The sequence below is a fragment of the Typopeltis vanoorti genome, chromosome 1 (genome assembly GCF_054136105.1).
Source record: "Typopeltis vanoorti isolate ZY-2024b chromosome 1, IOZ_Tvanoo_1.0, whole genome shotgun sequence".
In the NCBI taxonomy this organism is placed as follows: Eukaryota; Metazoa; Arthropoda; class Arachnida; order Uropygi; family Thelyphonidae; genus Typopeltis; species Typopeltis vanoorti.
This window is the reverse complement of record NC_143549.1, coordinates 122,115,595-122,139,671: the sequence shown is the minus strand read 5'-3', so window position 1 is coordinate 122,139,671 and position 24,077 is coordinate 122,115,595. Positions and strand designations below refer to the sequence as shown.

The window sequence follows — 24,077 nt, the reverse complement described above, 5'->3', positions numbered from 1 at the left end:
AAGCCATAGCAGAATAACAGTTTGTAAATGGATCCTAGACCTGAATTATATCATCATCATCATCATCAAATTCCTGCCATGTACCCTCAAGGGGTGTACAGGATATGACAGTACTACATGAAAAAATTACATCATTACTAACTTCCTATCTACAATTTTCCTCCAACCTGAATTATATATATATATATATATATATATATATACACACACATACACATATACATACATACATACAGTAGACATCTCTTTTACAGCTCATAATTTTTCTGTATGATTGTATGAAATGGCATCCTACATAAGCAAGGTCATAGCAATGCCTGTCCTTCAGTTGAAGACTGAAGATTTTTGAATTTTCTTTGGTAAAGGTCAGCAATAATGGTGAGAGAGATAGCAAATTGGTTAGCTTTGGAAATTATTATTACATTAGAAATCTCTTAAATTGGAAATCTCTACTGGAGATATAAATGAATTGTCGAATTTACATGAAGAGGAGTCTGTGAAAGAGGAAGTTATTGAAATGGTAGAGCAAGAAACTATTGAAGAAGATAAATTTGAGGATTCTCATCTATCCCTGTGTTTACATTACAAAGACTTAGAGGTTTCTGAAAAATTGATTCCTATTAATAAACTTGGGAAATGGATGATTCAAATTCTGAATGGAATTCAAAGGTCTTGGTCGCAGTCATAGATGCATTGTCATGCTGCAGCAAAATTTATCAAGGAAAAAAATAAAAAGTACTTATTTTCTTTTCTTGATAAAAAAAAATTACATATATTAAAAAAAAAAACTACATACATTTCAGAAGAAAACATCTAGATTTTTCAGAAGTTCCAAAAAATAAATCCTGTCACATCTTCACTTTTTGCATAATTAAATAAGTTTTATCATTTATTTGTTTGTTTATTATTTCATCACTGATGTGCCATATTTTAGTTGGCAATTTTGGTGTATTGTATAGTTCAAATTGCATTTCCAGGAAAGTAACCTCAATTGACGATGGAAGCTATGGGAAATTAAGATTCAGTTTATGAGTTCACTTGCCTGCTCATAAGAGGTTATGCAAAATATATAGTACATCAGTACTGTATATAGCCAAGATGTCAAAGAGATTGAAGGAAACTGCTATTTCTTGAACAGCTGGTGGTTAGTTCTTAAGTAATAATATAATTATTACCCAGGTACTAAGGAAATTTTGACCACAAGTAGATCAGAGAGAGGGGGAGGGTTCCAGTTTGGCATTTTCTGAAAATCCTACATATCACTACCACCACCCTTTTAATAAAAGGAATTCATGGAGATTGTATCTTGTTGAGGTTCCATGAGAAAATGACAAGTCTGGTTTTAGATACTTGAAAGTAGTAGTAGTACACACATTAAAGTTTATGTTAAGGTCACAGATAATTAGTGATGCAAATTATTCTAAAAATTTTTTTTTGCTTCAATTATTTATAATTTTTTATAATTTGATATATATTTTTTTTGAGAATATTTCTGATCCACAGTGTTACTATGTTTATAACTGTCTTTCATGGTTGCTGATTGAGCACAGATAATTAAAGAATAAGGGTATGCAATGAGATAGTTGAAAGACTCCTGTGTAAGTCTTCTATACAGAGAGAACCCATCTTTTCTCCATGCATCGTATCCATTATGTGCGAGACTCCCTCCAGGTATAACTTGAAGCAGGGGGTTATTTTCTAGCTGATCAGGAACTTGATACACTACCATCAGGTTGTTCGCTGTGTTCTGCCTATGGTTGACCTACAGAATAGTTTTATTACTTTGCTTTCAAACATGAGATGTTCTGGGTGTCTGCAATATGATTAGAATGCCTAAATAAGTGCCAACTTCATTGCATGCAAGAAGGGAGGGGAAAGCAGAATGGAGATCAAACATAGTAATAGCCACTTGAAGCTCCTAAGAAAAATGATTTTTCACCAAGGTTATAGCACATCAGTGCTGTTGTTATGTCCCTATCTTACGATTTTGTTTGTCTTATAAACTGCCTTCGTCTATATTCTCCTAACTTCTACTTTCAAGACATCACCAAAATTTCTACTAATATCTGAGCTATTGTTCCCTGTAGTATCCCTAGTATTTGTATTTTAACTGCACCTTTGGGATATTTAGTTTAAGATATTTTATACATAAACAGAGAAAAGGAACTCAAATATCTAAAAGTGTAACTATTGCAGTCGTGACACTATTTCTTGTTACTCAACATTAACTCCTTAAACTTCCCATTTCTTAACATTAATTCCCTGCGTGGTTAGGCTCGAATGTTTCTAAGTGGTGCATTGGATTAGCATTATCAGACAACTTTCTTTTTCATTAAACAAAAGGTTTATTATTTCTCTAAACATGGTACATATCATATTACTCAACCAAATTACTCACACGCTAAAATTAGCTTAATACAAGTAGTTGGGCTATGATTCGACAAAAGTTACTACGATCATGCCGCCACAAAATTTCATACAAAACATGAATTCACTTAACACGGAAAGATTAGATCACCTCACAATAATAGATTATTCAACTTCAAGTACACTAACAAAGTCATTAACTACTCTAGCACATACTTATGACAACTCAGATTCTCTACACATCACACTAGGCATTCAAATTCCTCAGTCTACTTGGTTACTCAATTTACACTAATCAAACTCAATATTAATAAAACCATTTGCTTCATTAACACACAACTATGTCATTAACTTTCCTTTTACAATATAGTAGGCACTCAAGATTCTTAGGATAATTAATTATTCACAAATTATCAACACTAGCTAGCTTACTTTTAACACTCTTTTTCACATTCTAAAGTTCTATTGTATTTTCCCCCTAATCACTTTAACAGTTCCGTATAATGACAATGGTACCTATCACAAACAACTTCTGGTTAACATAAGACAAAATTCACAATACCTTTCTTTAGCTTCACTTACGGGCCTTTACCTTTTTACTGAACGAACTTGCTTGCATAACTTCTTGCAACTCAGGCTATATAAACATCTGCGTGGTCGGCTGTACTATCCGAAACGAGGACATCGATATCTTCACAGTTTCCTATGACTCTATGGCATATTTTGCTTTCTACATAGGAATATGGGAATAGCTTTCCTGCTCACCTTCGATTCCTTGTTGTGGCATGAGGATATAAGCCATATCTCTCCACTCAGGAACACCGTGAAATCCACTAGAAAACCAAACTAAAACCACCGCGACTATCCAAACGTTTCTTCTCCTCTGGCACAAGGCAAAAAGGCCTCAAGCCTCCTTGACTATCTAAACGTCTTCCCCCAAAACCCAAAAGAGCCTACTCTTCCAAAAAAAAAAGCTTCTAGGGAGGGGTTACCAACCCTTTTATAGCTGCTTTCCTAACGGCACCCTTTCTTACTTCTTTCTCCTGCCTCCTACCTGTTTTCCGTCTGTCTACCAATTGGATAGCATTTTGCTGCCATACGTCATTTTGATCTGCAACTCGTAACGAAGTTTCTATCCGGGTATAGGCCCTAAGCGATATTCCGTTATTTCCCTTGTTAACCTCTATCTTAACCCCTTTTTTAAACCTTTTCTCAGAATTCTACTTAATGCTTAATCTGTAGCCTCTTACATAGCGTATTTCATGACTCATTCTTTTATACTTGTGCACTTAACTCTTTCATTCTTAATCACATTACTATATCAATTCTTAGTTAGCTACTTATTTAATACAAATTCCTTGTTTAGTCATAATACATCTAAATACATTCCCTTCTTTTGTTATCTTAACTAAACAATAGACCTTTACATTTTACTCAATTTATACTGGATGCAAGAATATTTTATTAATTAAATTATCCTTTTAATGCAGGGGTTTTTATTTATGTTATTTATTTTTCATGTTACACCATGATAACTGAGAATACTATATTCTCAAGATATCAGGTGTAACACTGTGTGTGTGTGTGTGTGTGTGTGTGTGTGTGTGTGTGTGTGTGTGTGTGTGTTGATCTTTTTGAACAGTTGAACAGTTGGAGGTTGTAGTTTTGGGAGAATACTTCATAGGGATAGCTGGATCCCACAGAATTGAAAGATAAATTAAGGTAGCAAGTCAGTTAGTAGTTAAACTGTAAAAGGATGTTGGGTGGTTATTGCTTGTACAAGGGTGGTCTTAAAAGTTCTCAGCCTAATAATGAAGAAACAAATTTATAATTTCAATATTATTTTTATTTTTCAACATAATTTCCCTTAAGACTAATACATTTATTCTAGTGATGCTGCAGCACCATCCCATCCCTGTAGTGGTTCTCAGTAAAATCTGCAAAATACCCCTCTACAGCTGCAATCACCTCTTGATTCAAAGAAACATGCTGACCAGTGACAAGCGAGGAAGAGTTTTAGTTTTGGGAAGAGATAGAAATCAGAGGGAGCAAAATCTGTGGAATAGGGTGAATGTTCCAACAATTCATAGTGCAGATCCCTTAATTTTCCCATTGCCAAAACACCTTTGTGGGCACATGTATTGTCCTGATGAAAGTTGATTTTTTTCTTCTGCAAACCGGTCTTTTCTCACGAATTTTTTCATCTGGTCTGGTTAAAAGATTGGAATAATATTCTCCAGTTATTGTTTTACCCTTTTCAAGATAATTGATAAACAAAATGCCTTTTGCATCCCAAAACACTGATGACATGCCTTCTTGCTGATGGAACTGACTTTGTCTTCTTTGACGCTGAAAAACTGGCTTCTGTCCACTGTTTTGACTGCTGTTTGGATTCTGGTGTGTTATCTCCAGAGCCAGGGATAAGATCAGGTGAATGAGGTGGCCATTCAGTGGGAAATGTCTGGCTGATCACTCTGGCTTCCATGAAATGTTCTCAACGAACCTCCTGTATGGATTGGCTGATGTGTGGATATTCGCATCCCCCCTTCAAGTGAAAGTGCTCCTCATCTCTCCATGAATCATCCACAGTTATGCAGCATCCAATTCCACTTGAGCAGGGAAGGTTAAAGTGAATGTCACTTCCATCGTTTCTCCATTTTAATAAGTCCTTTAAATACAAGCAACTGTTGATCAACATCCATTCATAGTTCATCTTCAACTTACCAAACAAACTTCTCATCCTCGTTTTTTATTTCATCTGCCTCTGTCTTCTGGACCAGCCTACTTTGCATTGGATTCCCCAAGGACTACAACCTGTAGCTGTTCAAAAAAAAAAAAAAGCCATCAGCAGGTTCTCTCTTTCTCCTTAATCACTTATCACACTAAGCTTTGTATCTTCTCTTTCATGAGAAAATAAATAAAAATAAATAAATAGACGACCATTTCTCATGAATAGTCAAAATTTAATGTTTCAGTTGAAAATTTTTTATTAAACAGTTTGTTTTGAGTTCTTGAACCTGCAGTTATTTATGGAGCATTCAAAATATCACTAAGTTTATTTCATTCTTCTTTTGATTAGAGTCCTGATTAGCACAATGAATCAATTGGTTGATAATAACTAATGGAATCAGCAGGGTTCTTGAGTAGAGTAGTAAAATTTTGGAACCTTAGTAGCGGCATGGCGAGTCACAGTTCATGTAGTAATTTTTCATTGTAACTCAAAGTCTTATGCTGAGAGTTAGAATGTATAGTTAAGTGGAGAAAATTCTAGAAACTTTGATGCCATTATTCCTATTTAGGTTAGGAAAAAAACTTCTCAGAATTTGACAATGTGAACTATAGTCTAGATTGATATAGTAGTTGTTTCTCTCTTGATATTGAGAATAATCTCAATATGAGAATATATATATATATAACTTAAAATCAGTTTGAATTACATTTGAGATATTCATTATCACCAAGAAACTTCAGAAATGCTTATTTTACAAATATAATTCTACTGAAAAAGTTGCAACTAACATGCCATATAAGCTTTGAATAAATATGACCACTTGACGTGGAAGTGGCATACATATGCTAAAGATAGTTCTTACCAGTGGTTTTACACACATACAGACACTGCCTGGTGTGAATGTGTTAATTTTTAAATTTTGAGAAATTTTAAGTTCCTGTTGAAGTTCAGTATTCATTAATAATTGTTATTAAGCTTAATTATGACAATTCTGCCACTCTCACTACTCTCTCTCTCTCTCTCTCTATATATATATGTATGTGTGTCTGTCTGTCTATCATAGAAAGATAGCATATCTTACCATACTTGTTCTTCTTCATTTTCAGCAGTTTTTTCTTATAGAATTTAATGATCAGCGAGCTGTTAATGACCTACTCCAAAACTGTGATTTTTCCGAATGTAGTAACTTGCTTTCAATTCGTTCGAGAGTTCTTTTGTTCCAGAGCCAGGTGTGCAATGACCTTCCAAAGAAAGATGTGCAATTTGAATCCTGTGAAACTTCATTAAAATTAGATGTCAGAAAGAAATTACTCCATGCTGATTCTGTAAGTTCTATTTCATTCAATCACTGAAGAAAAATATTTCATTCAACATTGACTGTAATATGTTCATATTATTATGTCAGCCTTCTAGCAAATGATATATTAGTGCAAATACATTAATTCAAGTTATCAAATTCCTGTAGTTTCTACCAAACTTACATGTAGTATGTGCAGTCAAAGTTGGTTTTATGTTTGTTAGAGAAAAACTAAAATGTCTAGAAGGAAAAAACATCCTTAAAACTTTGGATACTAGGTGCTGGCGAAAAAAAAAAAAAAAAAGTCTGTGCGTATTTAAAATTTTTATTTTTACATAATTTTACTCATAACAGCAGTACATATTTTCAACCATAAGAGTAAAAAATGAACTTCTTTTATTTGTTTAATGATTTTTTTTTTATCATTCTCTCAAGTAGAGCCTAATATAATCAAGTGTCATGGGCTCCTGCATCTGTCCTGCATATTTCCTGAATTAATTGATATGTTTTAGTTGTACTTCCTCTCTGTATCCTGTTCAGTCAATAAATTACAACTAACTACTGAATTTTTTAACTATCATGATATAGTTCTTCTACACACACACACACACAGTTAGTGAATCTGTAGTGAATAATTTCAATTTTCTTTGATATCCATTAAACATCCATAAAAAAACAAAAGTATAGATGACCAAAGTCTGAGCTGTAATACAGTATTGGCCTTAAATATGGATGGATGGATGTGCGTATACACACACACATATAGCCCAGTTGAAATGCTATGACCACTGTCCTTATAATAATTCTGCTACATGGCATAGTATGTATTCGATAAGAAATTTGAATATACAGGAGGCATGCTCTACCATGTTGTCAGATTGCTTCCCATCGATTGAATGTTCTGGTGGAGGATTCAAATTCTAGATCTGTCTATCCAAGTAAACCAGAGATGTTGTAAGATTCAAGTCCATTTCACTCAGAAATCATGGTAACACATGGAAGTTGTTGCATTCATTTTTGAAATTATGGATTCTACAAACGTGTTAAAATAACTCTTTTTCTTATCCCCAAGTTTCGATCTTCATATCAAGATCATCATCTGGAGCATACATAAATATACAGGACAAGCTGCGTTACATTTATACCGTAAGCTAGAGAAACAATGATTTGATCACATGCTACTCACTGGCATGACCTCTAGTAAAAAAAAAAAAAATTCTTGCTTACAGATGGTTTTCCTTCCAGTAAGAGTGATGTCCTATTTCTATTATTACAATTATTTTTGATTAAAAAAAAAAAAAATTATAAATTACAACATGAATAAACATTCTTTCTTATAGATATTTTCTTTAACAGTCATGTCTTATTTTTTATTATTAAAGTTGTTATTTTAGATTTAGGATCCTGGATTTTCTACAGTCCTGTTTATAGTTGTTCTTAGATAGGATGGATTCGTGGGACGAATATATGCCTTCCATATGTATGGGATTTTTAGACCATCATTATTGTTTAGATTGTGGGGTGGTTGAGACGTGAGATTGATAACAATCTCACAAGCTTCCTTAAATTTGCGTTCATATCATGTTTTGGTGTGACTTTTCCAGTCAATTCTATGTAGGGTATTCAGGGCATGATCAGAAAGGCCAGCTTCACCATAATTATTATATTTGATGTGTTGTTTATGTTCTTTTTGTCTGATCGGAATTGTGCGTCCTGTTTCTCCTATGTATGGTATTTTGCAGGTGCAGTAAATACAGTATACTCCAGGGTGGGCCAGCGGAGGGAGTTGATCTTTGGATGAGTTGAGTAAGCTTTTTAATTTTGCAGGAGGTTTAAAGATGGCTTTGTGGTTGTATTTTTGTAGTACTCTGTTTATTTTGTCTGATGTCCCTTTAATGCAGGGAATGGTTATAGTTTTACTGTAGTCTGGTTTGTCTTTGTTTTTTATTGAGGTCTTGTAGAGAATTTTGTTAATAGTGTTTTGGCTGTATCCATTTTTTTGAAAAGTATTGCTGATCACTTTAAATTCGTTTTTCAGTGCCTATTCATTGGAGATCTTCAGGCCCTGTTTTTAGGGTATTGATGACACCTAGTTTTTGTGTTGGGTGGTGGTAGGAGTTTATATGAATATATTGGCCAGTATGTGTCAGTTTCCGGTAAACAGTGAAGGAAAGATTGCCCGAGGGAAGACGTGTATCTAGAAATGGCAGTGTGTGTTATGGTTTTCAATCTCAATTGTGAACTGTATGCGTTTGTGTTGCTTGTTTAGATGGCTAAGGAATGTGTCTAGTGGCCATGAGACCAGATCGCAAAAACATCGTCAACGTATCTAAGTCAGACTTTGGGTTTTAAATGGGAGGAACTTAAAGCAAGTTGTTCAAAATGTTCCATATAAAAGTTAGCAATTGGGGGGGAGGATAACCATGGGCCACAAAAGAAAAAAAAAAAGAAAACAGAGAATCTATTTAAGTCAATTACCACATGGCCCGAAGATATGGTCAAAAACTATTTCCACACTATGCTCGATCCCCGAGAATTTACGGGCTACCGAAAATTCACAAAGAAAACACACCATTAAGGCCTATAGTCGAAGGGATTGATAGCCCAACTTATTACTTAGCCAAAAAATTAGCGGCAACACTCAAGGAGTTGGTAGGTCATTCTCCCTTCTATATCAAAAACACACAACACTTCATAAATGTCATCAAAGACATTACATTAGAAAAAGATAATCTTAGTCAGTTTTGACGTCTCTGCCCTCTTTACAAATGTCCCAATCAATGACACAATTCTTCTTTTACAGAACAAATTTCCTCCAGTTATCATGGCGCTCTTTGCGCATGCATTATGTTCTGGTTATTTTGTATGGCAAAATGCTTTCTACTTACAAAAAGAAGGAACAGCCATGGGCTCGCCATTATCCCCCCCCCCCCCCCGCAATTGCTAACTTTTATATGAAACATTTTGAACAACTTGCTTTTAAGTTCCTCCCCTTTAAAACCCAAGTCTGGCTTAGATACATTGACGATGTTTTCGCGATCTGGTCTCATGGCTGCCAGACACTAGACACATTCCTTAGCCACCTAAACAAGCAACACAAATGCATACAGTTCACAATTGAGATTGAAAACCATAACACACTGCCGTTTCTAGATACACTTGTCACATGTCTTCCTTCGGTCAATCTTTCCTTCACCGTTTACCGGAAACTGACACATATTGGCCAGTAAAACTACAACCATTCCCTACATTAAAGGGACATCAGACAAAATAAACAGAGTATTACAAAAATACAACCTCAAAGCCACCTTTAAACCTCCTGCAAAATTAAAAAGCTTACTCAACTCATCCAATGATCCACTCCCGCTGCTGGCCCACCCTGTAGTATACCGTATTTACTGCACCTGCAACATACCATACATAGGAGAAACAGCATCTATGGAAATTGAGAAACATGCTCAATTTCCATAGATGCCCTCTCATCCTCTTACCCTCTTAAAATGAAAAATACCATCTGCTGCTATCCAGTATGACCCTTTCAGTAGTTTGTGTTCAATCATATAATCCCTCTTTCTTCTATTTGGTAGTGTCTGCAGTTCACAGATTGTCAATCTGTCTTCAAAATTATATTCCACCATCATGTTATCATCTTTAACACTCTCCTTTGTACTCTCTCCACTGTATCAGCACCACCACCATGGGAAAAAAGGAGACCAGACCTTCACAATAATCCAAATGAGATCATATCAAGGTCTCATAAAGAGGAAGAATGACTTCCTTATCTTTTCATGTCATGGTTCATTTCAGCATTGTACTTATCCTCCGAGTTGTGTTTACAATCTTTGCTATATGGCCCTTGAACTTCTTATCTACTAAAATTTCAAGATCCCTAGACTGATCAGTTTCTTCTATGATAATCCCACTAATATAATATGATATTTATTTCAATAAAGAAATATTCTGAGTAGGCATGTTTAAAATAATTATAATACTGGATATAAACTCATGTAACATATATTATTAGAGTAGAATTTTCGCCTAAGTATTGTAGGCCTCCTCGGTACAACAACACATCATTGCAGATGAACATTAACAGACAATCAGTTCTAAAAAGCACTACCTATGTAGCTAATGTAAGATAACTAGAAAGGTTTCTTAACTTATTATTATGTACCAAATGGAAAGGTTTCTTAACTTATTATTATTATTAAAAATGGTCACTTAAGCAGAATGGGAGAGGAAAGATTAGCAAAACAAATGTTCTCTGCCAGGTTGGCAGGAAAAAGACCCAGAGGAAGACCAAGATATAAGTGGATTGATACAGTAAAAAGTGCCTTAGAAGACAGAAATATAAGACCTGATAATATTGGAGTCTTAACATTTAACAGATTGATTTGGAGGAGAATTGTAGATAGGAAGTTGGTAATGATGTAAATTTTTCATGTAGTACTATAATATGCTGTATACCTCTTGAGGGTATATATCAGGAATTTGATGATGATGAAAAAAAGAAATCTATCTGTGTGTGTGTACACACACACACACACACACACACATACAAAATAAAGTTAGGGAAGATCAGCTGATTTAGAAAGTACTATTTCCCACGAAGTGGATAAACATAGACCATCAGATTTGTTTAAGTTAGGAGAGCGAAGTAAAGTTTTGCATGTTTCTTTATAAAGCCATTCCATGAGGAACCAACTTTTATAAGAACTCTTGTCTTGTTCCAGTTAGAAAGAGTTAGAAAGACTTACAAATCATACAAAGAAAATAAATAAAGATACAGATATAGAAAATGAATGGCAAAACATTAAACAAATAGTAAAACAAGCAGCATGTGAAGCCATAGGAACAGAACTGCAAAGAAAAAGGAAAGGACTAAGAACCTGGAACCCAGAAATGGAATCTTTAATAAGAAAGAAAAAGAAGTCTAACTTAAATGGTTAAACAACAGAACCATAGGAAATGAAATAGAACATAAAAGAATCAGAGCAATAACAAGAAGAGAAACCAGGAAAATCAGAAGACAAGACTTGGAGAAATTTGTATCAAGATTAGAGCAACTGACATAAATGGACCTCAACTGAAGAGCTATAAAATCATTCAAAAAATGACTAAAGAAACAAAGGATAATCTACAATTAGAAGGCCTCTCCACAAAAGAATGAACCAATCATTACACCCAGCTTCTAAACAATAATAATCAAATTGAAATAAAATAAGTAATAATTTCAGAAACAAATGAAGAATCAATACAGTTAAATGATGTAAAGAAAATATTGGAAAAACTAAAAAATAGAAAAGCTACAGGAGAAGATGGAATAAATTCAGAACTATACAAATACAGTTCTAAACCATTTCAATTACAATTAATTAAATTTCTAAACAGAATATTGGAAGAAGAATACATCCCACAAGAATGGAAGATAGCAATAGTCATAAACATATTCAAAAAAAGGAAACAGAAAGAATTGTGAAAACTACAGAGGCATATCCTTATTAAATACATGTCATAAATTATATCTAGATATAATTAAAAGTAAATTAACACCATCAGCTGAGGAAATTATTGGAGAAGAACAATGCGGCTTTAGGAAATGAAGATCCTGCACAGATCCCACATTTACACTCAAACAAATTATAGAAAAAAAAATAGAATTTAATCTACCACCATATATATGGCCTTCCTAGATTATGAGAAAGCATGTGATCAAATTAACAGAATAAAATTAATCAATATATTGTATGTATTGAAATCTCCACCTCAAACCACAAAAGCAATAGCAAATATAATGGAAGACAGCTATATTAAAATCAAAATTAATAATGAAACAATCAAAAAAATTAAAACCCATAGAAGTTTCATTCGAGGAAGTGCATTATTATCAATACTCTTCAGTATGTATGTATGTATGTATATATATGTGTGTATATATATATATATATATATATATGGAAAAAATTTCAAGAAAATGGAGGAAAAACAAAATCATAGGAATTAAAATAGTAAATAAAGAATTAACCAGCCTTTTGTATGCTGATGATAAAGTTATTTTTGCTGAAAATGAAGATCAATTACAGAAAAATCTACACGTATTGAACAAAACAATAGAACACTATGACATGAAAATCTCAATAAATAAAACAAAATCAATAGCATTTCTAGGTAAAGAAATTAAAAGATGCAACTAGTCATCCATAACAGAGTAATAGAAGAAGTGAACACATTTAAATATCTAGGAAATTATAAGCCCCAATGGAGAAATCGACTTTGTATATAAAAAGCAAAAATTGCTGGCAATCATTGAAACTCTGAATAGACACTTCAGTAAACAGATGTCTAGAACAACTCAAATAAAACTGTATAAAATAATAGCCAAACCAATTCTGAAATATGGACTTTGGGTGAACAAGATAAAAGACATGTGGATGCTACAGAAATGTAGTTCCTAAGACTGCTTGCAGGCTATAAAAGAATAGACAAGATAAGAAATGAAGAAATAAGAAAACGGTTATCCATAATTAACATAACAGAAGACATCACAAACTATAGAAAGAACTGAAAAAAACAACATAGAAGGAATGGAGGGCAGATGGCCAAATATTGGTTGATAATATAAATCAAAGGGATGCCGATCAAGAGGAAGACCTAGGAGGAGATGGGTAGAAGTCTTTTTAAACCCTTGAAAACATTACAGGCAAACAATTGCCTAATACGGGAAGCCAAAAAGAAGTCTTGTTCCAGTGAACTAGACTTTCTAGTTTTTTTTTTGCTCTGTTACTCTTGACTATTCAGGCTCAAGGTATTGAATATATGACTTGTGTTCTAGCTGAATAAAAGCAGATCTTCCTGTTTGTCCAAAATAAAATAACATACAAGAGCAAGGAATAGATGCCTGGATAATTGAAATGTGGAAGCTTATCCTTAAGAGAAATGAGAAAGGTTGAGATTTTTCTGATGTGGCGAAAGACAACAGAAATCTTCAGCAGTTTTAAAACTTTCTGGTTATTTTTCCTTTAAAAACAAGTAAACAATGGGCAATCCTGTTTCTTTTCTTCTGCAATCGCCAATTTCTTCGTATTTTTGACAACCTTTCATCTAGACCTACTCACTGGTTCAGATACAAGGGTGGTCTGAAAAGTTCTCGGTTTCGACCATCGATGGCAACACTATCGGCAATTTTTTTTTTTTTCTAAGTTGGTACATCTGTCATAAGAATCCAGGTGAAATTGCAAGTGATTCTATCAAGTAGTTTGTTTTATGCAGCTGTCTGAAGCAAAAGTGTTGTCTGTATCCCTTGAAATGGATAAAATTGAGTATAGTGCAGTTATAAAATTCTTTGTAAAAGAAGTTTTAATGGCAAAAGAAATTCATTCGAAGTTCATAAAAGTTTAAACTCCTTTGTTTTCGACAATTAAGAAATCGGCTGCTGAGTTTAAACATGACTGTACCAGCCTTGAAGATGGTCCACGTGAAGGACATCCATAAACTGTATCAGTACCAGAAATCATTGATCAAGTGCATGATATGGTATTGGATGATCAATGAGTCAAAGTATGTGAAATTGCTGAGACTATAGGCTTTTCAGAAGAATGTGTAGGATATATTTTGCATCAAGAATTGCAAATGGAAAAACTTTGTGCAAGATGGGTACTGCTCTTCCTCACAGCAGATCAAAAATGCACTCGCATGAAAATCTCTGAACAGTGCTTCCAGCTTTTTAACAAGAATTAAACTGATTTTGTATGTCGATTTATTACTGTGGATGAGACTTGGATTCACCATGACACACCAGAATCCAAACAGCAGCCAAAACAGTGGACAGAAGCTGGTTGTTCAGCGCAAAGAAGACAAAGTCAGTTCCATCAGCAGGAAAGGTCATGGCATTGGTGTTTTGGGATGCTAAAGGCATTTTGTTCATTAATTATCTTGAAAAGGATAAAATAGTAACTGAGGAATATTATTCTGATCTTTTAACCAGACTAGACAAAAAAATCCATGAGAAAAGACCTGGTTTGCAGAAGAAAAAAATCATCTTTCATCATGACAATGCACCTGCCCAAAAAGGTGTTTTGGCAATGAGAAAATTAAGTGATCTGCACTATAAATTGTTGGAACATCCACCCTATACCTCACATTTGGCTCCCTCTGACTTCTGTCTCTTATCAAAACTAAAACTCTTGCTCACTGGTCAGCATTTTTCTTCAAATCAAGAGGTGATTGCAGCTGTAGAGGGATATTTTGCAGATCTTACTGAGAACCACTACAGGGACAGGATAATGGCACTGGAGCTTTGCTGGAATAAATATATTAAGCTTAAGGGAGATTATGTTGAAAAATAAAAATAATTTTAAAATTCGTTTGTTCATTGTTAGGCTGAGAACTTTTCAGACCACCATGCTCTCTGGAATGGCTGTTTGTTCCTCTGCATTACAACAGTTTCTTTCTAAATTAAATGCACTTCATCCCAGGATCCAATTCACCCTAGAAGAAGAAGTAAATAAGCAGTTAGCCTTTTTAGATCTTTTAATTCTTTTTTCAATCAGATGGGCCTACATTTTTTAATTTTTTGGAAGAAGACATATAAAGGCCTTTATATCCATGCTGAATCTCATCACCATCGCAGTCAAAAGGCTAGAACTATTAAAATATTGGTTAATCGAGCCCACTCCTTATGTTCTTCAGATGAACTGTTACAGAAAGAATTGCAACATATTAATTCCACCTTTTTATCTAATTGAAGGATTCTTTCATTAAAAGAGCTTTTAACAGTTGTGGTATCTCTACCTTTTCAAATACAGAAGAAATAACTTGTATATTCTATTCCCTTAAGTGCCAGCAAAGGTTGGTCGATTGGTAGAGCCTCTGCTACTAATGGGTCATGCAAAAAGTTAAGCTAGTTTGAGCATGGTTAGTAGTTGGAAGGGTGTCAGTCGTTCGATGCTGTTAGCACACTCTCCCTTGATGAGTCTTTGTGCTCCCTGGAGGTGTCACATAATAATTATAATAATAATTATAAAGTGCGGGCATTAGTGAACGCATAGCAAAAGTTTTACAATTGTTGAATATTTCTATTGCCTTTTGCCCCATCAGAAAAATTCCTACCTTTCTCGCTTCTCTAAGGACAAGCTTCCACATCTTTTATCCAACGTCTACCAGATTCCTTACTGTTGTGGGTTATCTTAATTTGGACAAACAGGAAGATCTGCTTTTATTTGGATATTTATTGAGAGCTAGTTTTTCGAAGTATTCTGTGTAGAAGTAGGTTAAGGGCGGAGCCCTTGCTGTCCCATCTCAATCAGATGGGACAGCAAAGACCATGTTGTCTCTGCAATTTGAATATTATGTGGGATATTATTCAGTGCAATGTATGCAAAATGTATGTGTCAAGAAAATTAAAGAATATGTGGAAGGAAATTATAACTGAACAGAGAGAGAATATGTATTAAGCGTTTTAAAAGTGAATGTTTGTTAGATAACGAGAATGCAACAAATATCAACGATAAGATGGAAAATGATGTTAATAATGTCAAATGTACAGCCGTGGAAACAGAGGAGAACGAAATGGATATCATTGAAGAAATAGCGCACTTAAAATGTTATCCTTCCTAGGACAAAGTGCAAAATTGAAAAACTGCAAAGAGTTAAGCAGGGCTGAAAAAAGGAAGAAGCAAGTGATCTGAAAGAATAATAAAGACCAACTGAAAAAACAAGAAAAACAAGTTAAGGAAAAAATTATGTATTGAGACTCAATAATCAGAGGAGTACTTAATGAAAGTGTGACAAAATTTTTCTCGGGAGCAAAAATTCACGATATTAGCCATGCCATCCGGATGCAAAAAGGGAATGATTGTCTTGGTTGGTACAAATTTGAGAGGCAAGAAGTATTCTATGAGGGAGGATGTAAAGGAGTTGTTAGAAGAAGCAAAACTGAAGAGCAAGAAGGTGAAGATTGTCTCTTCTCACACTATGATAGAGGTGAACTGAGAAGGAGGGAATTGATACCAATGAGTCTATATGTAGATTGTGCAAAAGAAATTATGTAGAATTTGTGAATTTGTGGTCTCTGTTTGAACAGAAAGAAGGATTTGTGCAATGCGGACGACTGCATCTGAATCGTTTTGGTGTTAGGTGTCTGGAGAGAGCTTTGTTCATCAAGTATGCTGACACACAAATTAGGGAAACTTAAGCAATTAGGGTAGAAGCAAGTGAGTTTGTGTGAAGGCACCCATGAAACAAGTGAGTATGAGAATGATCGAGTTAGAAATCTAGTCTCAAGCAAAAATATTGAATAGGGTAGTCAATTTAGAAAGTAAAGTGGGTAGGAGAACAAAGGGAATTGATACCAATGAGTCTATATGTAGATTGTGCAAAAGAAATTATGTAGAATTTGTGAATTTGTGGTCTCTGTTTGAACAGAAAGAAGGATTTGTGCAATGCGGACGACTGCATCTGAATCGTTTTGGTGTTAGGTGTCTGGAGAGAGCTTTGTTCATCAAGTATGCTGACACACAAATTAGGGAAACTTAAGCAATTAGGGTAGAAGCAAGTGAGTTTGTGTGAAGGCACCCATGAAGCAAGTGAGTATGAGAATGATCGAGTTAGAAATCTAGTCTCAAGCAAAAATATTGAATAGGGTAGTCAATTTAGAAAGTAAAGTGGGTAGGAGAACAAAGGGATGTTGCTGTTTCTATATACTAATGCTAGAAGTATCAGGAACAAGATGGAGGAGTCTTTGGCATTGGTTAGTGCAACTTATAGGCATTAGCGAGACTTGGATAACAGCAGATGATGTAGTTATGAGGATTGAATGTGAAGGGTTTAGTATTTTCAGGGAAGATAGGATGGGGGGGTTTTTGGTTGAATTGCAATCAAAAAGAATAGGAGACAGGTGGGAGGGTAGCTGTTCATTTGAAGCAGTCTTGTGTGAGATTAAGACCAGTAATACAGAATATATAGTTGGTTGTTGCTATAGGCTAGGAAGTTCCACAGATGATCTGGAAGTCATGCATTGCCAAATTAGTACAATGAGTACAGGTCAAGAGATTATTATGGAGGGACTTCACTTATGGAGATATAGACTTGAAGAAAGAAGATCACGTGGTAGAAAGGAATTAGAATTTATATATCTGTTGAGATATAACTATTTAAGGCAGCATGTAATGGAGGGGACTAGGGATGGGAGAGTATTGGACCTGGTTATAGGATCAGAAAAGCTATCCATAACCAAAGTGACAACACTGCCTCCACTTGGACCATGCAGTCTTGACTTGGGAGATTGTAAAACATGAGGAATATTCTATCAAGAAGGGGTATTTGTGGAACTACAAGGCAGGTGATTATGACATGCTTTGGAAGAAGCTTAAATCTGTACCATGGCATAAAACATTGCAGGGTAAGGATGTTAGTAGTGCATGGGATATAGTTAAGGGTCATATAGAGGAAGCAGTATTAAATTGTATACCTAGGGTAAGGAGGGTTAATTGGGTAGGAGTTAGATGGATGAGTGATATCATTAAGCATGAGCTGCAGAAAAAAATGCTGTGGAGGGTATATAAAGAGAAAGGAGACCAGCAAACTCATGAACAGGCAAGAAAGGTGATCAGCATGGCATGAAAAGCAAAATTAGATTATGAGAAGAATTTAGTCAAGCAGGCCAAAGGAAATCCCAAAGAATTCTTTTGTTATGTGGCAAGCAAGAGGAAGAATGATTATGGAAGATTAACTTTAATGAATGATGATCATGAGGAGATAGAAGCGGATAAAATAGTTGTTACTGATTGGCCACTTTGCAAGCATATATCTTCCTGGTGAGGTTACTGCTTCAACATATGTGACAGACACTAATGTGGGAATGGAGGTGGATGAATGGGAGGTTCAATGTAAATACAGCTGTCAGATTAGATGGGATATCAGCTAGAGTTTTGCAAGAATCCGCAAAGGAACTGGCAATGTCTTTGACTAAGCTGTTTAATTTAAGTCTCAGCTCTAGTAGAATTTCAAGGGAGTGGAAAGAGGGCAAAATTATTCCTTTGCATAAGGGAGGTTCTAAGACTACAGTAACAAATTATAAGACCAATCAGTATCTCAAACATGATGGTAAAAGTATACTAGAAAAATTGGTAAAAAAAGAGAATTCAAGAATGGGCAGATAAAAATATGATACTCTATGAGGTCAACATGACTTTGTGAAGAGTTGGTCGTGCTTTAGTAATTTACTAGCTTTTTATAAGAGAGTGGGTGGAGACCTCCACATAGCTTTTAAAGGAATGCGGAGAACCGACCAGGACTTCTGACCTAATGTCCAATCCTCACCTTCTCGTGGTGCACCCTGTTGGGTATCTACTTGGATAAATAGATCACATGCCTTGTATCACATTGATGGCATTGTACTCTAAAAATAGATGAAGCTAGAGATTTAGGGGTGTTTGTAGACAGAGAGTTAAAGTTTAGAGGATATGTTGCTAAGGTAGCCCATAAAATTACTTGGCTAGCGAAGAACACATTAACAAGTAGAGATAAGAAAGTTGTTATTCTTCTTCTTTATAAGGCCTTGATACCCACATCTGGACTGCTGTGTTCAAGTCTGGATTTCTTGGGGATGAGGAAGTGGTGGAGAGGATTCAGAGGCAAGTGACGAAAATGGTGTGCCCTGTGGAATGTTGTCTATGAGGATAGGGAACATTCCAGAGGCCAAAAGTTGGTTGATAGGTAAAAAAGAGGGGATATGATAGAAACATTTAAGTTGTTTCTATCATTTCAGGGATGGGAGGACTAGATTTTTTGCTTGCAGATTGATACTGTGAATGAGTGGAATGGGTTTCCAGAGTCAGTTGTGAGTGGTTTGTTTGTTAATGGGTTCAAGGAAAGGTACAATAGTTTGAGTCTCCTGTAATGAGGCTTCGGACTCCATGAAGATGCCCGTATAATAATTGTTTGTATATTTTCCCTTTCCATGTAAAATAATCTGTAAAATTTAAAGAGTTCAAATACATCGGGGGCAAAGTGTGACTTGAGTAAGTCAAGGATTTCAATTAAGGTTCTACTAAGGTAGAAGTGGAGGAATTTTTTGATGCTTTTCAGAAAGCAACTGACAGTGAAAAAGGAAAAGATGGTCCTTGTTGGGGATCTAAATAGCAGAGTAGAAAATGATTGTCAGACATATGAAAATATTTTGGGAAAATTTGGAGAAAAGAGCAAAGCTAATAATCATGGCAAATACCTGTTGGAATTCTGCTCAGGACATGGACTGGTTATTACTAACACCATGTTCCAACATAAAAATGTGCACAAATTCACATGGAGAGAAGAGGCAAGGAATAAGAAAAGTCTCATTGCTTATGTTATTGTTGATAGTGATGTTTTCTCCCTGGTTCAGGACACCAGAGTGTACAGAGGATTTGAAATTGGAAGCAATCACTATTTAGTCTTGAGCAGGATAAAATTGAATTTCATATTGAAAAAATAATATGTAAGAAAGTTTTAAAGCGATAAAAGTTGAGCAGCTCTCAGATGTGAACTGTAGACTAAAATACACAAAGATTATTGAAGAAAAAATGAAAGAGTTTGAGAACAGGAACCAAACCTTGGAGATTCAGTGCCAAGCCTTGAAGAAAACCCTGTTTGATTCAGCCAGAGAGGCATGTGGTGAGGTTGTGTGCAAGGATAGAAAAATCAGAACTCTATGGTGGACACAGGAAGTTAAAGAGGCAGTGAAGGAAAAGAAGAAAGCATATCAAAAGTGTTCCTGTCAAATAAGTCAGCTTGTGCTCTTAGCGAATATAGAGACAAATCTAAGAAAGCTAAACACTGTGTAAAACTAGCTAAACAAAAGTGATGGGAGGATTTTTGCAAGAACATAGAAAATAAATATCAAGAAGGTGGTAAAATATTCTGGAGGTTGTTGAATTCGTGTGTAGAGGCGTAAGTGCTGTGAGGACATCATGTTGGAGGCTTAATGGATTTTTTACAACACTCAGAAAGGATTAAAACAGAATTTAATACTTCCTATATTTCGTTCTAGTCACTAGGGCATCTACGGGGATTACAAAAACAACTAATGTAACATGAACACAAATATCATACACTGCTAAGCCCAACCACATGGTTGACACTAAAGTCCTATCTAGGTGGAGCGCCCTCTAAGGGCGGTTGTAGGTGGCCTGGAATGTAAGGTGGGACCTCTGGTGGTGATGAGTGTTTCCCAAATTTTCGGAAGCTTAATGCAACCGTATTTATTACGATTTGGTTGATTTCTGAGAGCTGCTGCTTCTAAGAATAGTCTTTCTTTCTTGAATTTGCTGTGGTGGAGCATGGTGGCTTTCTTCCATGATACCCTGTGGGTGGTGTCCAAGACATGGTCAGCCAAGCCTGAATGACAATAGTTATGTTTACAGATGTAAGACGTGTTCCTCCAGGCGGATGGATGCTGATCTGCCTGTCTGTCCAAAGTATGCCAGCTTACAGGAACAGGGTACTTTGTAAACTCCAGGCACAGAGAGAGAGAGAGAGAGAGAGGAGGGAGCTGATCTTTCGTAGAACTGATAAGGGTAGCAAGTTTGTGGGGGGTGCTTATGTGCTGTGTGTGTAGGTTGTACTTTTTTAGAATCTTGGCTATTTTTTCGGATGTGCCACGGATGTAGGGTATGGTGATGGCATTTTTAAAATCTTGTTAAAGGACGTGGAATGGGGGAGGAAACTGATTATTTTTTGATACTGTGATCGCTGTAGCCATTGGAGAGGAAAGTGCTGTGTATGTGGTTAAGCTCAGTAATGAGGGCAGTTCCACTGGAACAAAGATTGTGGGCTCTCTTGGTAAGAGTTTTAATAATGCCAAATTGTTGAGAGGGATGGTGGTGGCACAGTTTGTGAATGTATCTGCCTGTGTGTGGGTTTTCTGTATATAGTGAAGGCAAATGTATCATTAGGAAGGCGTGCAACTAAGGTGTTTAGGAAGGGTAAACAATTATTCTTTTTCCTTTTGTTCTTGCCAATTTCTATATGAAAGATTTCGAAAAATGAGCCATAGACTCAGCCCCACTCAAACCTTCTATCTGGCTAAGATATGTAGATGATGTGTTCTCTATTTGGCTTCATGGCCCAGACACATTAGACTCCTTCCTCTGTCATCTCAATAACCTACATCCAAGAATCCAGTTTACTGTGGAAAAGGAAAAGAACAATTGTTTACCCTTCCTAGACACCTTAGTTACATGCCTGCCCAATGATACACTTGCCTTCACTGTATACAGAACCCCCCCCACACACACACAGGCAGATACATTCACAAACTCTCCCACCACCACTCCTTTCAACAATATGGCATTATTAAAACTCTTACCAAGAGAGCCCACAATCTTTGTTCCAGTGGAACCGGTACAGATCCTATGCAAAAAAACCATAACGACACCAATGAACTATTAAGTGGAATGACTAACTGGCCTATAGACTTAATAAGAAAGCTAAAATCCATGCACCCATTGACTCCAAGATTGTATGGCATTCCTAAAATACATAAAGAAGGTACACCATTATGTCCAATAGTTGATGGTATCTATTCTCCAACTTACCAACTGTCTAAATATCTAGCCAAGATTTTACAACAACACATTCACAACTCGGATACTTATATCAAAAACTCACAATATTTTATTGAAAAATTAAAAAACATCCCTATCTCTGAAGATGATATACTAGCAAGCCTAGATGTCACATCTCTGTTTACAAACATTCCAGTTGTGGAAGTCATCAACATCTTAGACAACTTGTTCCCAAGAAACATCGCTACGTTGTTCAATCATTGTTTAACTTCAAACTATTTCGTTTGGCAAAAAACAGTCTACAAACAACTTACCGGATTAGCCATGCATAGCTCCCTTTCTCCTTCTTGTGCTGACTTATTCATGGAAGACCTAGAGGATAAAATTTTATCTGAAATTACCCCAAAACTGAAAACTTGGTACAGATATGTAGATGACATCTTTATCATTTGGAATCATATGAAAGAAGAACTAACGGATTATCTCAACCAAATCAATAGTTTCCACCATACCATCAAATTCACATTAGAAATTGAAAAAGATGAAAAACTTCCATTCCTAGACATCCTAATAAAGAAACAAACCAATAACAGTATCAACCTGTCTGTATATAGAAAACTTACGAATACTGGACGTTACCTCCATTTCAACTCGTCACATCATATATCCCAGAAACTTAGTATTTTCCATATGCTTAAGAAAAGAGCTATACAGTACACCACAGACCAAGATGACTTACAAAAAGAATTAACTACAATATCCAGAGAGCTATCCTTAACTAGTTATCCTAAAAAACCTCTGCAACAAGATTCTCTTTTTGGATATACCACAAAGACAACGTGATGACATCCAATACATCAGTACTATAACTATTCCATTTGTCAGCACCGTTTCCAAAAAATTGGCTATCCTTCTAAAACCACACAATGTTAGAGTAGCATTCAATCCGGTCAATACTATTCGGAAATTTTTAAGATCACCGAAAGACCCTCATCCATTCTACAAGTACTCTGGAGTATATAATATACCTTGTTCCTGTGGTGTTAGTTACATTGGTCAGACCTCTAGAAGCTTCGAAACAAGACAGAAGGAGCACATAGGCTATGTTAGAAACAACAGACAAGATATTTCAGGCCTTTCTTCCCACTTTGCATCTACCAACCATCTTATTGAGTGCGATACGAGTCATATGCCCTATATAGACGAGAACTACCATTCCAGAACCTTCAAGGAGGCTGCTATGGTCGCCCGTTCAACAGGAAACCTGAATAAGAATCAAAGTCTAATCCTACCGGAAATTTGAAAAACTTTAATTAGATCACTAAACATCAAAGAAATGAACTTTCACGCCAATTACATTATGTCTCGTATTAAATAAATCATGTTCCCGAGACACGCGCATTGTCTCGCACAATACTAATTTTGTATGAATTAGAACTGTCAGTTAAAACCTAGTCTGCTACCTTCATATCGCTTACTAATTGTATCCCTGAAGATGCCGATAGCAAAATCGTTTATTTATCATCCTACTAGTTTCAAAAATGAAACTAGTAGGATGATAAATAAACTCACTTGACTAACATTCCTAAAATGTGTTATAGTTTCTTAAACTGCTTGTTTCTTGCCTTTCATCAGTATTTCCAATACCCTGCATTGATTTGCTATAAGCTTTGCAGCCTCTTGTGTGTGGGAGTCCTAAAAACAATCTGGTTAGGTGTTCTGCTAATTGGGAAGGATTACCAAATATCTTATAATGGAGATAATTGATGACTTGCACTTCATGTCCCTGTTTTGATGGATTTGAAAATGTCTTGACCAGTAAGGAAGGTAAAGTTTTTTTTTATGTAATTAATGTGTATAATCAGTGCATTAAATTTCTGTCAAAATGAGCTGATTAATGCCAGAAACTCCTCACCCTTATTTCTGATGCTCAGTTATTAGTATGTAGGAATTGCCTGTATACCTGTGGAAACATTGAATAACATGTCATTGAAATACGACATTGCATTTTTTAATGTGATCATTCTGTTCAAATTTGAGGCTTGAGAAATTGTATTCTTACACTCAGTCATCTCAAGGGTAATAATCTTAGTTTCTCTGATTTTGTACTTCCATTATCTGATTGAACAACAAGACACTT

The 24,077-nt window shown here is 35.4% G+C and overlaps 1 protein-coding gene across 2 annotated transcripts in view; it reads left to right on the top strand.

Annotated features, from left to right (window-relative positions):
* Window positions 1-24,077, top strand: part of LOC150110369 (poly(A) RNA polymerase, mitochondrial-like) — a 120,097-nt gene that overhangs the window by 11,923 nt on the left and 84,097 nt on the right. Inside the window, exon 3 of one of the 2 annotated variants that reach the window (XM_090393313.1) lies at window positions 6,208-6,423. In XM_090393313.1, coding sequence (XP_090249439.1) covers window positions 6,208-6,423 — 216 coding nt within the window. Of the gene's footprint in view, window positions 1-6,204; window positions 6,424-24,077 lie in introns of both variants that reach the window. The other variant, XM_090393304.1, reaches the window with a different exon arrangement.